The following is a 13,063-nucleotide window of genomic DNA, read 5'->3' on the forward strand; positions in this document are numbered from 1 at the left end:
GATGGGAGAAACACCTTGCTGACATTTCCAATATACTAAGTGCTGAGTGTTGACACTCACAGATAAACATAAAATGCTCAACTGACTTGGGAACACTCAATTACAGAAAAAAGGCTCTGTCCAAAACAGAACTACATTTTAAAGCAAACACTCAATTACAGAAAAGAGTAGGTTCTGTTTAACTATATTTTAAAAGATTTCATATTTTAGAAGAAAAAAAACATCACTGGTTGAAGGTATTGTACCTAAGTGATATTTTTTTGTTTGAAAATGTCAAAGCTTTACATTCTGATAGTAATCAGTGTTTGTTCAGTAACAGGTGTCTCTCCATCTCTCAAATAAACAGAAAATGCAATTTCATCCAATCAGGAGAGAGTATACCCATTTATCAACTTCAATTTTAAAGTCCAGTTTAAATTTGGTCTGCTCATGTCTCTGTCATCACTTCCAGTTTCGCTCGTTTCTACTGTATCCATGAATTCTCTCTCCTGATTGGATAAAATTGGTATCCCGACCTGAAAATGCAAAATGCAGAGCTTGAGAGACGGAGATACCGGTACCCCTGTTATTCAATGATTACTATCAGAATACAGAGCTATTTACAGACTTATTTTACCCTACCTTTGATTATTATTCTTATTCTTATTATTCTTATTTTAAAACAAATAATTTAAAAAAAGCTAATACAGTAAAAATGTGTCAGGCATAATGGCATCCATCCCATCCTTTTTCTAACAAGGACAATAAAGCATACTCCAATGAAAGAGCTCAACAAGTGTGTCAACATGCGCACAAGAGCCTGTGTGGCTTCGTCATAGTGCAAAGTGGTGCCAAATAGACTACGAAACTGGTGCAAACAGGCATTTCAAACATTATCAACAATGAGTGTTTTAAAGTCAATGAGGACAGAATTTGTTGATTCTGTTATAATTTCAAGACATCAACAATAACCCTTGTGGAAGCTAGTTGTGGTGCACAAGCTCAATGGCTTGATTGCGCAATCTCTTCCACCAAAACAACAGACACGAGACCTGTTGAGTAACCAATACCATGCTTTGGCTGAGAGCATAACTAAAGCCTAACAAAAGCAAAATATACTGTGGGCTGATAAATTGTGTATTTCACAAAATGTCAACTTGCAAGCACAATGATGGTGAATTATAGAGCTAGTAGAGAAAGTACCACAAACTTGGGTTCTATATTGACAATCTAAATGAATTTGTAGCGGTTTATTACCAATAATAAAGCCACTCACCATTCAGAGGATCTTTAATCCAGGGTGAGCTCTGTGCTCAAATAAACCTCTGGCGGACCAGTAGCAATGTAGGGCAAAAGTAAGCTATACATGAACTGCATCATAGCTTGTGTGTGTGGTGTGGGTGTGGTGATGGAGGGGGCCAGGAGGGGATAGCACAGTGAGAGCGGTTTGAGGTTTGTCGGGGGAGGGGATGCAGAATGACTAGAGAGAGAGAGAGCGAGAGAGACAGACAGACAGACAGACAGACAGACAGACAGACAGACAGACAGACAGACAGACCGACAGACAGACAGACAGAGACAGGTTTCATCATATTTGCCATGTAGAACCTTAAGGGAACCAGACTAACTATATGTCTCTATAAATAAGTAGATCACTTTCCTGGATCACACTTCTAACACTTCTCAGTTCTAAGTAGGCTTCATATAGAATAGAACATGAATAGCAGATGGGTAAAGAGACCATGGCTCTTTGCAACAGTGAGAAAAGCATTCCAGGACATCAGAGTTTTTGGGTCATGAGTAGAAGCAGAGGATGTGAAGAAAAGTGTCATCATGTTAATTTTGGTAGAAGTGGGTTTTATCTAAGTGCAAACAGTACCTAACACAGTACCTCTCCAGAATCAGAATTATTTTTATTGTCAGGTATCATTGTATATACACGAGAAGTTTGTCTCTGTGCATATGAATAAAAAAGATATATACACGATAAGTTCTCAAATATACTGTGTAAATTAAGTGTGTGTGTGTGTGTGTGTGTGTGTGTGTGTGTGTGTGTGTGTGTGTGTGTGTGTGTGTGTGTGTGTGTGTGTGTGTGTGTGTGTGTGTGTGTGTGTGTGTGTGTGTGTGTGTGTGTGTGTGTGTGTGTGTGTGTGTGTACACGCACATGCGTGTGTCTTGTGTCTTGCTTGCTTTCCAGTCCTGGAGCAATACATTTTCCTTGTCCTTGAGAGATTCAGAGATCAGCTGCTGCAGCAGGAAGGAAGAACATCTTGCTGATGGAGGTGATGTTCTCCCAGCGATTATTATAGGAATCTGAATGACGCCACAGTGTCACACAGTGTTCAAGGACTCACACAGAACGAGGGGGGCTGGTGGGCTCTTACTGAAGAGCACCACCATCTCTACAGTCTGAAGAGTGTTGAGCTCTACTTGTTCAGGCTGAACAGGTGCGTGCACTCCAGGTTGTCATCTGTAGTCAGACTTGTTCCCACTGGAGATTAATCCAATGAGAGTTGTGCCGTCCACAAACTTCAGAAGCTTGACCGATTGGTGGCTAGAGGTACAGCTGTAGTATAGAGAGAAAAGTGTGTGTGTGTGTGTGTGTGTGTGTGTGTGTGTGTGTGTGTGTGTGTGTGTGTGTGTGTGTGTGTGTGTGTGTGTGTTTTGGGGGGGGGGGGGTCCCGATATTCTTTCTGTTGGATTATTCTAAGCAAATCCTATATTTGTTTACACTTTACCATCTTTGCATTAGATTGAGATTCTCTATGCTACAATGGTAATTCTTTTTTTTTTACTGCAGAGATTTCTCATGTATGCAGTATTTCCATTGCCCATTTTTGTGGAGAAAACTCAATTAGTGTTCAACCAGAGGATCTTCTGAGTTGCCTGTCTTCCTATCAAGTGGTTGATCGAAAATAATAAATGTAGACAATAATATAGAAGATAGTAAATGCTCTACTTCTCACAATATTTTATATAATCATAGTGTGTTTATCATCCTTTTTAAATTAATCTATTTCCAAGGAAATCAGTTACTGAATATTAACTATTCAACTTTTAAGTCTGTTGCTAATATTTCACATCCGGATTCAATATATTCAATGTACAGTCTTTACTATTAGTTTAGAACAACATTTCAGATTTTTTCCCTCTCCATTCTGAGTGTTTCTCACAAAAATCAAGTAGCAGGGAGTAATATATTGTGTTTGTGTTCTATCTATAATACCACTTCTGCATTGTCTTGCATTTTAATGATAATTCATTAGGGCTCTGGTAAAACTCAGTAGGCTATGTCTAAAATCACTCACATGTGCAGTGCAGTGCATAAATAAAGATTACAGAAACATTGGCAAATACAACCCACCAGTCGCCAGGTGTCAAACGCAGCGCCAGCCAGCGACACCTAGTAACCTGCGCAAAGCAAATAAGCTATGGTAGGACCATATAGTTATAATATATCGGTGTATACCAGATACAATAGCCTATTCGTGTGCTAAATGAGTCCCAACATGACGTACACACACACGCTCAATTATTTCCCTTGCTTGCTTACCTTCTCGTTCACCAGGGCTGTCATCATACACCGCAGCCTGCAGACGCACACCACGCATATCGTGTCCTTTCTGCAAGATAAACAGTACGGTGTCGGTGTGCAACTGTACCGTACAGGTATGAAACATGACCGTCGTATATTATAATACAGTCATGGATGAACTTCAACCTGGTGTTTGCACTTTCTCCCATTTGGCACGTACATCTACATAAACGTTCTGATTTCAAATATAAAGTGCTTACCTCATGACCACGGATGTTACAATTACGTACGGGCCCTCAGAAGTACCTGTATCATCCGTATTGTTCAATAAAAAGCATATTAATCCGATCGGTGGCTGTTTTCTCCGTATTTTCTCCAGTTACGCGACCCCATCAGTTGGAAGGTGCACTGCACTCTGATAATACATTATGAGAAAATGGCCACAGATCGAATTAAAATGCTTTTTATTGAACAATACGGAAGATACGGGTACTTCTGAGGGCCCGTACATAATTGTAACATCCGTTGCCATGGGGTAAGCTTTTTATATTGGAAATCAGAACGTTTATGTAGATGTACGGGCCAAAAAGAGAGAGAAAGTGCAAACACCAGGTTGAAGTTTGTTTACCTATGACGGTCGTGAGTGACAGACGATCCATGGCTAACAGTACAGCTCTGATCCATACCAGAGCAGTGGTGTAAAGTAACGAAGTACATTTATTCAAGTACTGTACATAAGTACACTTTTGAGGATTTTTTACTTTACCAATTTTCAATACTTTTACTTAATCCACTTAATCTCAGAGAGAAATATTGTACTTTTTACTCCAATTACAATTATTCCAAAACTTTTCTTTGAAGATTTTTATTATTATTAGGAACAACATACATTAACCACTTTATCCCTATATATCCCTTCGGCTATTTGAAAATAGCAGATTTACAAGCTCACAATGTGTTGCTTTTTTGTTTTGTTTGTTTGTTTTCAAAGCATTTTAATACATTTTGGAAACTTGACATTCTGCATATTGAGTACCTTTACTTTTGGTACTTTTAAGTACATTTTGATGCCAATACTTTTGTACTTTTACTCAAGTACATTTTGAATACCGGACTTTTACTTGAAACAGAGTATTTCTGCATCGCAGTATCGTTCCTTTTACTTAAGTAAAACATTTTAGTACTTTTTCCACCACTGCTATGGAGCAGAGCTAACAGTAGCCTACAGGGCTGTCAAGCAGCAGGTGCAACTACACAGTACTTAGGCCTACAGAGCAGGTGCAATCCATATAACATCAGCGATGTTATGCTTTAAAATCCTTCGTGTTAATGAACTCAGAGGTTTACATGCTGTAGGCCTACCGTCTTTGACTCTGAGTTACAAATGAATAAATGAACACTGTGGATTTCACAGCGTAAAGCTACGTCGTTAAACATAAGTTTGTATACCTTTTTGTTGTGTTTACAACGAGCTGTGAACGTGATACGACGTAACCATGTGGCCAAAAGTGTTTATCATTTGACGTTAACACGTCATCAGTGTTGCCATGTCGACTTATTATAAGCGACTTTGGGCTTCTTTTTCTGTAAAGTTTCTTGTAAATATTGGTAGTTGCGGGTTGCGCCTTTTTTGGGCTTGTTTCTAAAATGTACTTGCATATTTAAGCTTTGCTTCCAACATTTGTAATTATTATTTAAACCAGTGGTTCTCAAAATGTTCATGAAAATGTTTTGTGCCACATGGAGCATTTGTGTTATTAGAATGTTTCAAAACATATTCCACATTTTATAGCAAGAGTTTGCGAAAATAGCAGCGACGCGTTGTGAGCTTGTAGATCTGCTAATTTTCAAATAGCCGATGCAATGGTTTGAGTGCGCATGTATCTTCTTTTGGGCTTGTTTTCATATAGCTGGCTGCTTGTTTCTCTCACAGAATATGGCAACACTGATCACGTCATCAGTAAGGGTCCAAAGACGACGAGGGAGGGAGCATTAGCCTAGCCTCCATAGCTGCTAATAGTAACACACAGGTAAGTTTTGTTTTTAAAACATTTTGTTTACCAACCTGATAGAAGTGAGGTTGTACATTATGACGTCACATATTATTCAATAGTGTAGTAGTAATGATGGAGTACGTCGCTCTGCCATCACACTGAAAACTAGCACATGTCGCTGCCTCAAATCGACCAATCAATCAAAGTTTCAATCATTGATGTCATATTACGTCGATATGACCGTTGATGTGTCATGACACGTCAACGTTATATGACGACATATTAACGTTATAAATATATGACACAAATTACATATTCTACCATTGATTGTAAAACTAACCTTTTAATCAAAAACATAAGATAATATTACATATCTTTTAACATTTTGTTTTTGTGTAGGTTCATGGAACTATGGAATCCTTGCTTTCCCCTTTGGTCGTTGGAATTGTATCTGGAGTGAGCTGTGGACTTTGTCTTGGATGGCACTTACGAACCCGGATTGGCCAGTCATCCAAAAGCCTTGCAGCAGCCATGGGGAACGGGAAGAATGGCACAGGAGAAGACAGTGTCATGGGAGAAGGCGGCGAGTTCAAGATGATTCTCGTTGTCCGAAATGACCTGAAGATGGGGAAAGGGAAGGTAGCAGCTCAGTGCGCCCACGCTGCCGTGTCGGCCTACAAGCAGGTCCAGCGCAGGGACCCAGACCTGCTCAAACAGTGGGAATACTGTGGTCAACCCAAGGTGGTCCTGAAGGCCCCTGATGAGGAGAGCTTGATGGATCTCCTGCGCCATGCCAAAGAGGTGGGGTTGCCCGTCAGCCTCATCCAGGATGCCGGAAGGACACAGATTGCACCAGGATCGCGCACTGTGTTGGGAGTTGGACCAGGCCCTGCTGATCTAGTTGATAGGGTTACTGGACACTTGAAACTCTATTAGATCTACAACTTAATGTTGGTGTCTTGTTGAAATGACCTGTAAACTAAATCAGACTTTTTTATTTTTATATAAGATCAGAAACTGCTTCATTAAGTTAATGTGTTTTTCTTTGCATTTAAACATTGACATAACACCACAAAAACCTTTCTTGGAACGATGGCATGCTACCTCAGCTTGAAGTATGCTTGATGTCTATGAAGTTAACTGTACAGGAGTTGTCTGCTGGCACACACCTAAAAGCACAACCACATTAAAGCTGTTGTTCCCCATCAAAATGTGTGCTGTGTTAAAAGGATCCATTTAATGGTCTGTGATGGCATGGTGTCGCATAGGCAGATGTCTGGGGACATCTGAATTTAATGTATGGGCTTGGACACTGGAGAAAAGACATATATGGGCATAAAAGGGTCACAGGCAGACAGCGTATCTGTCCCCATGTATCTTGAGAACCATTCGTGGATTTTGCAGAGGGCCAGAGGATGAGCTGTGCCTGGTGTGAAGTCTGTCTTCATATAACTGGTCCTCACCAATGCTCATATGGTATCATTTGTCTACTCAGTCTGTCTCAGGAGGGCTGTGGTCATTTCAGAAACCCGGCTACCAGTGACATCGATGGGGATTCCAAGCTAATACGTCTGGCTTTCTATTCCTGGAAAGTTAGCAATTACCATGCTAACTAAGGCATTGTTACCCTGATAAAAAAAAAGAGTAAATAAATAGCATGTTTACCCAGTAAATACAAAATGCCAATCACAAAAGACACAATGTCAGTCTTGACAAACAAGAAGCCTTTATTTTAAGTGGAAAACAAAACCGCCGTTTCATTAATTATGATCCTGATTATGCACAAATCAACTATCTTTAAGTGCACACTTAAATCTAAACTCATTTGTTTAAGAATATAAGGTCAAGGGAGTTAATGATTGATTTTATGTATACATGTAAGCCTTTGATAAAAAACTCCAAATTACCACAGTCCTGTAATTTTATTTCAGAAATATATGACAGGGTGAACTGAAAAAATAAGTAGAAACCCTAAGCAGGACATCAAGGTTATTGAGTTTTAAATTCCCGTCTGTACACTCAAAGTGGCCTAGAACACCATATCCAGCATACAAACCGCAGCACAAAGAGGGGGCACAGGGCAAGTTGAGCCTGATTTATACTTCGTCATATGAGGGAGTATAAATTAAGCATTTGTCAAATACACACTGGTCTGAAAACAGCAACAAAAACAAGGGGTGTCTTTACTGTAGCAATGTCCTCTAAAATGGAATGATCCCACACAAACATTATGTAAAGCATAAGAACAGGTAAATGCAAAGACCCCAACCTCATTCTACAGAGTACAACTGGATAAGCTTTGGTGGGAAGAATGAAAACTATGGGGTCAAGGCTTGGAATTCATACATTTGTTAAAATAATCTCTTGGGTTTTTTCCTGATCCCCCTCCTCCCAGTGCATGGGGATGTTACCTGTATGATGTAGTGTTTCTAGTCTGATCATTAGAAGCGGCTGTCTCGTGTTCAAATATAGAAGAACATTGGAGCATTTTCATTTCCATTTCTGAATATACAATAATTAAATGCATTTTACAGACAGAACAAGCTGCTCACACACATCAAAATGAAGATTCTACATTAATTTCTCACTACAGAGTGCAAATCAGATGCTTCACAACAGACCTTTTTTAATTGAGAAGAGGACTTGCTCTTCCCACAGCCCCCCACCCCACCCCATTGTACATAAACCATTTCCCATTCAAATACAATAGAACAAAAAATGTATAATCTAGTAAATACGGAATGTGGAAAAAGTTTTTTCCTTGTGATTCGATCATTTTCTTTGACAAGAGAAATAAAATAAAGAGTCCTTCATGACAGTTTTAAAGGCAAAAAAAAATAAATTGCTTGTTGGAATTTTCCCTGTGGTGCGTAGAATACAATGATGGGCTGGTGAAGGACTGTGGGAGAGATGGATGGATGCTCCAGCCTGCACAGTGGGCCTTTACATGCCATAACCGAAGCCTGGCTGGGCAGCGGGTGGGGCATATCCTGCAGGTGCCTGGTATCCATAGCCGTAGGGCTGCTGAGGGGGCACGGGCACACTGGTGGGACCCGCTGTCAGCATCAGCTGGGGTGTGCCTACAGAGCGCACGAAGCAGAAGGGGTTAAGCCCAAGTTATACTTAGTAGTGCACAGATGTCGCGCAACGACAACAGCAGATCTAAGCGCTGTGATGCGTTGTGAGCTTGTGAATAGATGTGCTACCGTATTTTCAGTGCGTGACACTCGCACACAGTCAACAGTCACTTTAACTAACCAAGTATAAATCAGGTTTTAGCCATTGACAATGCGTATAGACAGCTGCACTGGATTTGAAGTCAGTGTGACTTGTTATGAAGCAGTGTAGTGTAACGTTGAAGAGTTCTTACCATAGACAATGGGTTGTGTCTCTGTTGCCTGTTCCTCCTCTTTCCTTAGGGACTCTGAGGTTTCTAACTTGTCAACCTGTAAAAATGAAAGAACAACTTTGAAAGTAGTCACAGCAAAGCTATTGGGAGAAGTTCTAAGTCACAGCTATACAGTACACAGTTCAAGAAAAGTTGCCACATGGAAGACGGTTATCAACAACCAAACTATCTTGTAATATAAATAACACAAGCTACAGGTTCCTTTGTAGTACAATGCATCTGTGGGCATAAATATTCCCTCCATAAAACATCAGAAACAAATAAATTAAATGAAAAGCTAGTACACTTGCAGCAGTATTGAAATGTCACCTTCCTTTCCTTTGAGGCCAGAACATATGAACATATAAGCAGATAAACCCTGAATAACACAAAAGAAAAGCTACATAGCTAACATAGGAGGAAACAGTGGTTGTGACAGGTGCAGCAAGATGCAAAACACAAATGGCTGTGAGGGAAGCAGCATTGCTTGATCCCAGGTCATTTCTGACCTTCCAGCATTTGCTCAGTAGTGAACTTGGTGCAATATTTTAGAAATGGAAATAGGCTCAGTATCCTTCATAACACTTAATAAATACATTAGCACTATATTAAACAGATGACATATTTTCAACACGCTAAGGCTTCATTGAGTGGAAGATAATGCTGGTTGTGTTAAACAGCTGGCTGTAACATGTGCACAACAAGAGGCAAAAGTAGGTGCATTAGGGGAGTGCTCACTACAGCTGCTCAGTCTTAGAAAGCAACGCATAAACAGAAAACAGCTTGCCAGCTGCTCAGTGCTGCTGCTCATGAGCAAGGGTTCACATGCTTGTTTTAAAAACAAGAGCATTTCTAGACCATGCATTTACTGTTAGCATTTACTGTTAAGATGTGAGCATTTTTTAAACAGCCTTTCTGTAATGTGCAGTGTCAACATCAGTGAAGAAATGCACCTTTAAATGTCGACAAAAGATGACAATATTATTATCACAATAACATTTTCATTAATTGGGTCCAAAAATGACTAAACCATTTCCGAAAAGCGAATTTTCTATGAAAGACAAATGCAACACCATATCTTTCTTGCCCTTGATTTTCATTTATACAACTCCTTTGCATTCTCCTACTGTTATACATTATAAGGTCAAACACACACTTCCTTAAATAACAAAAACGGCTAGCCTCCCAATAGAGTGGACACAAGCACACCTTGGTCATCACTTCTGTTTGATTTCCTCAGCCTAAAACATTCACCAATGGCTGAGCTACAGGCCACTAACTTGGTGAGTGCCTCCAGGTAAAAGCAGCAGTGTATTGTGCAGAAAAACTTAAACCACACAACCCATGCACACTCCAGGCTCCAGTCTTCCAAACTAAAATAAAGCAAACTTGGAAACAGACAAAAACAGAGACTGACTTTCACCTTTTCTCTAATTTCATCAACCTGGAAGAGAAGTCAAAAAGTTGAGCTTAGAACATTTTTACACATTACCCCATAAAGGATAATGACAAAGGAGGCATATGAGGGTGATTGTATACTATACTAATTATTTGCAGGAGAAATAGAATTCATTAGGGGCACACGGTTGAACTCACCTTGCTGAGGTACTCCCTCATGACCTGGATGAAGTATGGCATAGAAAAGTCCATGATGTTGTGCCTCCAGGCCGTCTCCAGTACCACATCAGGCCGCAACAAGTCATAACAGGTGAAGAGGCAGGCGGCAAAGCACTCCTTCTTGTCCTCCTGTAGGAACCAGGCCAGCAGCTCCTCTGCCAACTCTGTGTCCTTGGACTCTGACGCGTACAACATGGCGTCCTGTGGGATAAGAAGCGTGGACAGGGTTAATGAAAGGCCACCCCCCCCATTTAACATTTTGACAGACTAAAAAGCAGGTAGCAGAATGCAAACGGTAGTCAGGTACCTTGTATAGTTTGTCCTTCTTGCAGAGCTCCACGCTTTGCTTCCAGCGGTTGTTGCCCTTGAAGAGGTAGGCGGCGATTCTCCTGAACTCAATCAACTCATGCCTCTCCAAGCGCTGGGCCAACGAGATGTTGTCAAAGTTGTCGTAGGCGTCTATCGATGTCCTCAGTGCCTAAGAGGAGGATGAGACGATTATGAAAAGACCCAAAACAGATGAAGATGAAATATAAATCTAGAAACTACCCCACAAAGTTGTTCCGTGAGAGACAGTCACCTGATAGTCCTCCTCTGTGATGAACAGGTTGTTAAGTGCTTCATTGACGGACTTGTTGTTGTGGTTCTGTACTGACCGCAGGTAGGGCTTGACCAGAGGCAGCTGTTTCACCTGTGGACACATGTGCAACACTCAGTTTACATTCAGATAAAAGTGTCTTGTTTTTTTGTTCCTTTGTTTTTTCCCCAGACATTATTTAGACCTAGTGGTCTAAATAATGTCTGGGGAAAAAACAAAGGAGCTATACATTTCAAGAGTTAAGGAGAGATGAGGTTAAGGTGTACCTTGGTGAAGAAGTTGACGGCGCGGGAGTGGTCCAGTCTGGGGGACAGCACTATCAGCAAGTCATTCAGTAACAAAGGTTTGAACTCCAAATAGAATTGGGTGGCTTTATAGTACAGCTCCACATTGGCCACCTGAAAAAGGACACAAAAGAGATAGAAAGATTCAAACACCACATTCATTAATACTCTTTTCATAACACACCTATACTAAGATCCACAAACTATGCAAACTTTGTGTATCAAAGATGAACGTATAAATTACGCTATCCATTCACCATAGTGTATCCCAAAGCCACTTACCAATCAGTCAACAGTTAATTTAAATAGCTTTCCAATGAATTTAAGAGACTGAAAAGAAGCATCTCAAGTGGGCAGTACAGTAAAAAGTCACAATGACTAGGCTTTCTGGCACGTTCATTTGTAGTGAGATTAAAACATGTTCTGTTCTGCTTTTCCAATTGAAAAAACAGTAGACAGCAAGAGGAGGCTGAGGGAAGAAAGAGGGTACGGCCTACAGCACAGGTCCCTGACCAGGAATCGAACCGGGGATGTTGCGATTACACAGGTTGCACTCTATTGCAACTGTTTATTACACAACGGGAGCAGCCACTATAGCAAGACAAAATGACTGTAAATGATAAAACATGTTAAACCTTGGTGATGATGTCCTTGAACTGTCCCTCCTTCCACGCGTCCGTTGCGTGGTTCATCATGGTTATGATGGCATTGTCGAACTCCTCATACTTGTCGTACAGGAAGACCAGCTCGGCCCACAGGTGAGCCTGCTCGGCTGCCCGCAGCACCTTGGGAATGTTGACGCGGGACCAGAAGAGCTCCAAGTGCTCCCGCATCTTCTGGGGCTTGAACTTTGAGTAGAGGATGGCCAGCTCTGTGAACATGCCCATGTGAGCGCGCTCCAGACCAAGAGCTGCCTCCAACATGGTTATCAGCTCCTCGAAGTAGGCACGGTCCTGAGAGAGGATACAACATATGTGTAAGCATCTGTAAAGTGTGTATATTGCCTACAATGTATAGAATATAAGGAGATTTCAGGGGCCGTTTTTGCTCTTTTTCCTGTCTGTGTATTTGTGACACTGTCATCTACTGTCTGTTTGTGCATCTACACTGGATATTTTCTTTGTGCACTCTCATCTCGCTTATTTCACCTGGTAGTAGTTGATGAGCTCCTCCAGCTCGTCAGCATGCACCACGATGTGGAGGCCACACATCTGTGCCAGTCTGAACTCCTTTCCATCTACGCAGGCGAAGCACACCTCCTTCCAGGTGCGGGTGCTGTTGGCCTTGCGGGCCCCATCCACGGCTGCCTGGTACTCGCCCAAGTGCACCAGAGTTGAGGCTAGCCGCCCGAAGTTGGATACGTTGTTGTACAGCAACTTTGCCGCATCATACATTTTCTCGTCGTAGCAGCGGTCGCCGACCTGAGATTTTCAGTGGAGAATTATTATAAAAAATCTAGCCACTTATGACTATCATATGTCATATCAAAACACTTTTGTAGCAATAGCCATTCAATGTAATCATATTCTGAGCACTCTCTATAGTTGAGGGTGGCTGGGGCTGCCATTTCTGGCAAATACGCACATTTTGTGAATGCATAGGAAATAATGGATGGATGGATGGATCATTATTATGAAAATTCACTTGATGTGACCACCAGTCACCACA

At 41.1% G+C, this 13,063-nt stretch overlaps 3 protein-coding genes across 3 annotated transcripts in view; 1 reads left to right on the forward strand and 2 right to left on the reverse strand.

Annotated features, from left to right (window-relative positions):
- LOC311057509 (vacuole membrane protein 1-like) overlaps positions 1-1,281 on the reverse strand; it is a 71,169-nt gene extending 69,888 nt beyond the window's left edge. Inside the window, exon 1 of the mRNA XM_084074469.1 lies at positions 1,256-1,281. The gene's annotated coding sequence lies outside the window, so the exon portion shown is untranslated. The remainder of the gene's footprint in view (positions 1-1,255) is intronic.
- A 4,184-nt stretch (positions 1,282-5,465) lies between these two features.
- On the forward strand, positions 5,466-8,350 carry ptrh2 (peptidyl-tRNA hydrolase 2). Its single transcript, XM_084074470.1, has 2 exons — positions 5,466-5,544; positions 5,908-8,350. The coding sequence occupies exon 2, from the start codon at positions 5,920-5,922 to the stop codon at positions 6,442-6,444; it is 525 nt and encodes a 174-aa protein (XP_083930596.1). The 5' UTR covers positions 5,466-5,544; positions 5,908-5,919; the 3' UTR covers positions 6,445-8,350.
- The window catches only part of cltca (clathrin, heavy chain a (Hc)), a 47,603-nt gene continuing 41,751 nt past the window's right edge, over positions 7,212-13,063 (reverse strand). The window contains exons 23-30 of the mRNA XM_084074467.1: positions 12,544-12,816; positions 12,031-12,348; positions 11,378-11,509; positions 11,094-11,204; positions 10,821-10,991; positions 10,493-10,714; positions 8,879-8,954; positions 7,212-8,588 (exon numbers count right to left, since the gene is read on the reverse strand). Of these exons, the coding sequence (XP_083930593.1) occupies positions 8,452-8,588; positions 8,879-8,954; positions 10,493-10,714; positions 10,821-10,991; positions 11,094-11,204; positions 11,378-11,509; positions 12,031-12,348; positions 12,544-12,816 (1,440 nt within the window). The 3' untranslated portion in view covers positions 7,212-8,451. The remainder of the gene's footprint in view (positions 8,589-8,878; positions 8,955-10,492; positions 10,715-10,820; positions 10,992-11,093; positions 11,205-11,377; positions 11,510-12,030; positions 12,349-12,543; positions 12,817-13,063) is intronic.

The sequence above is a fragment of the Gymnoscopelus microlampas genome, assembly GCF_963454915.1.
Source record: "Gymnoscopelus microlampas genome assembly, chromosome: 12".
Taxonomy (NCBI): domain Eukaryota; kingdom Metazoa; phylum Chordata; class Actinopteri; order Myctophiformes; family Myctophidae; genus Gymnoscopelus; species Gymnoscopelus microlampas.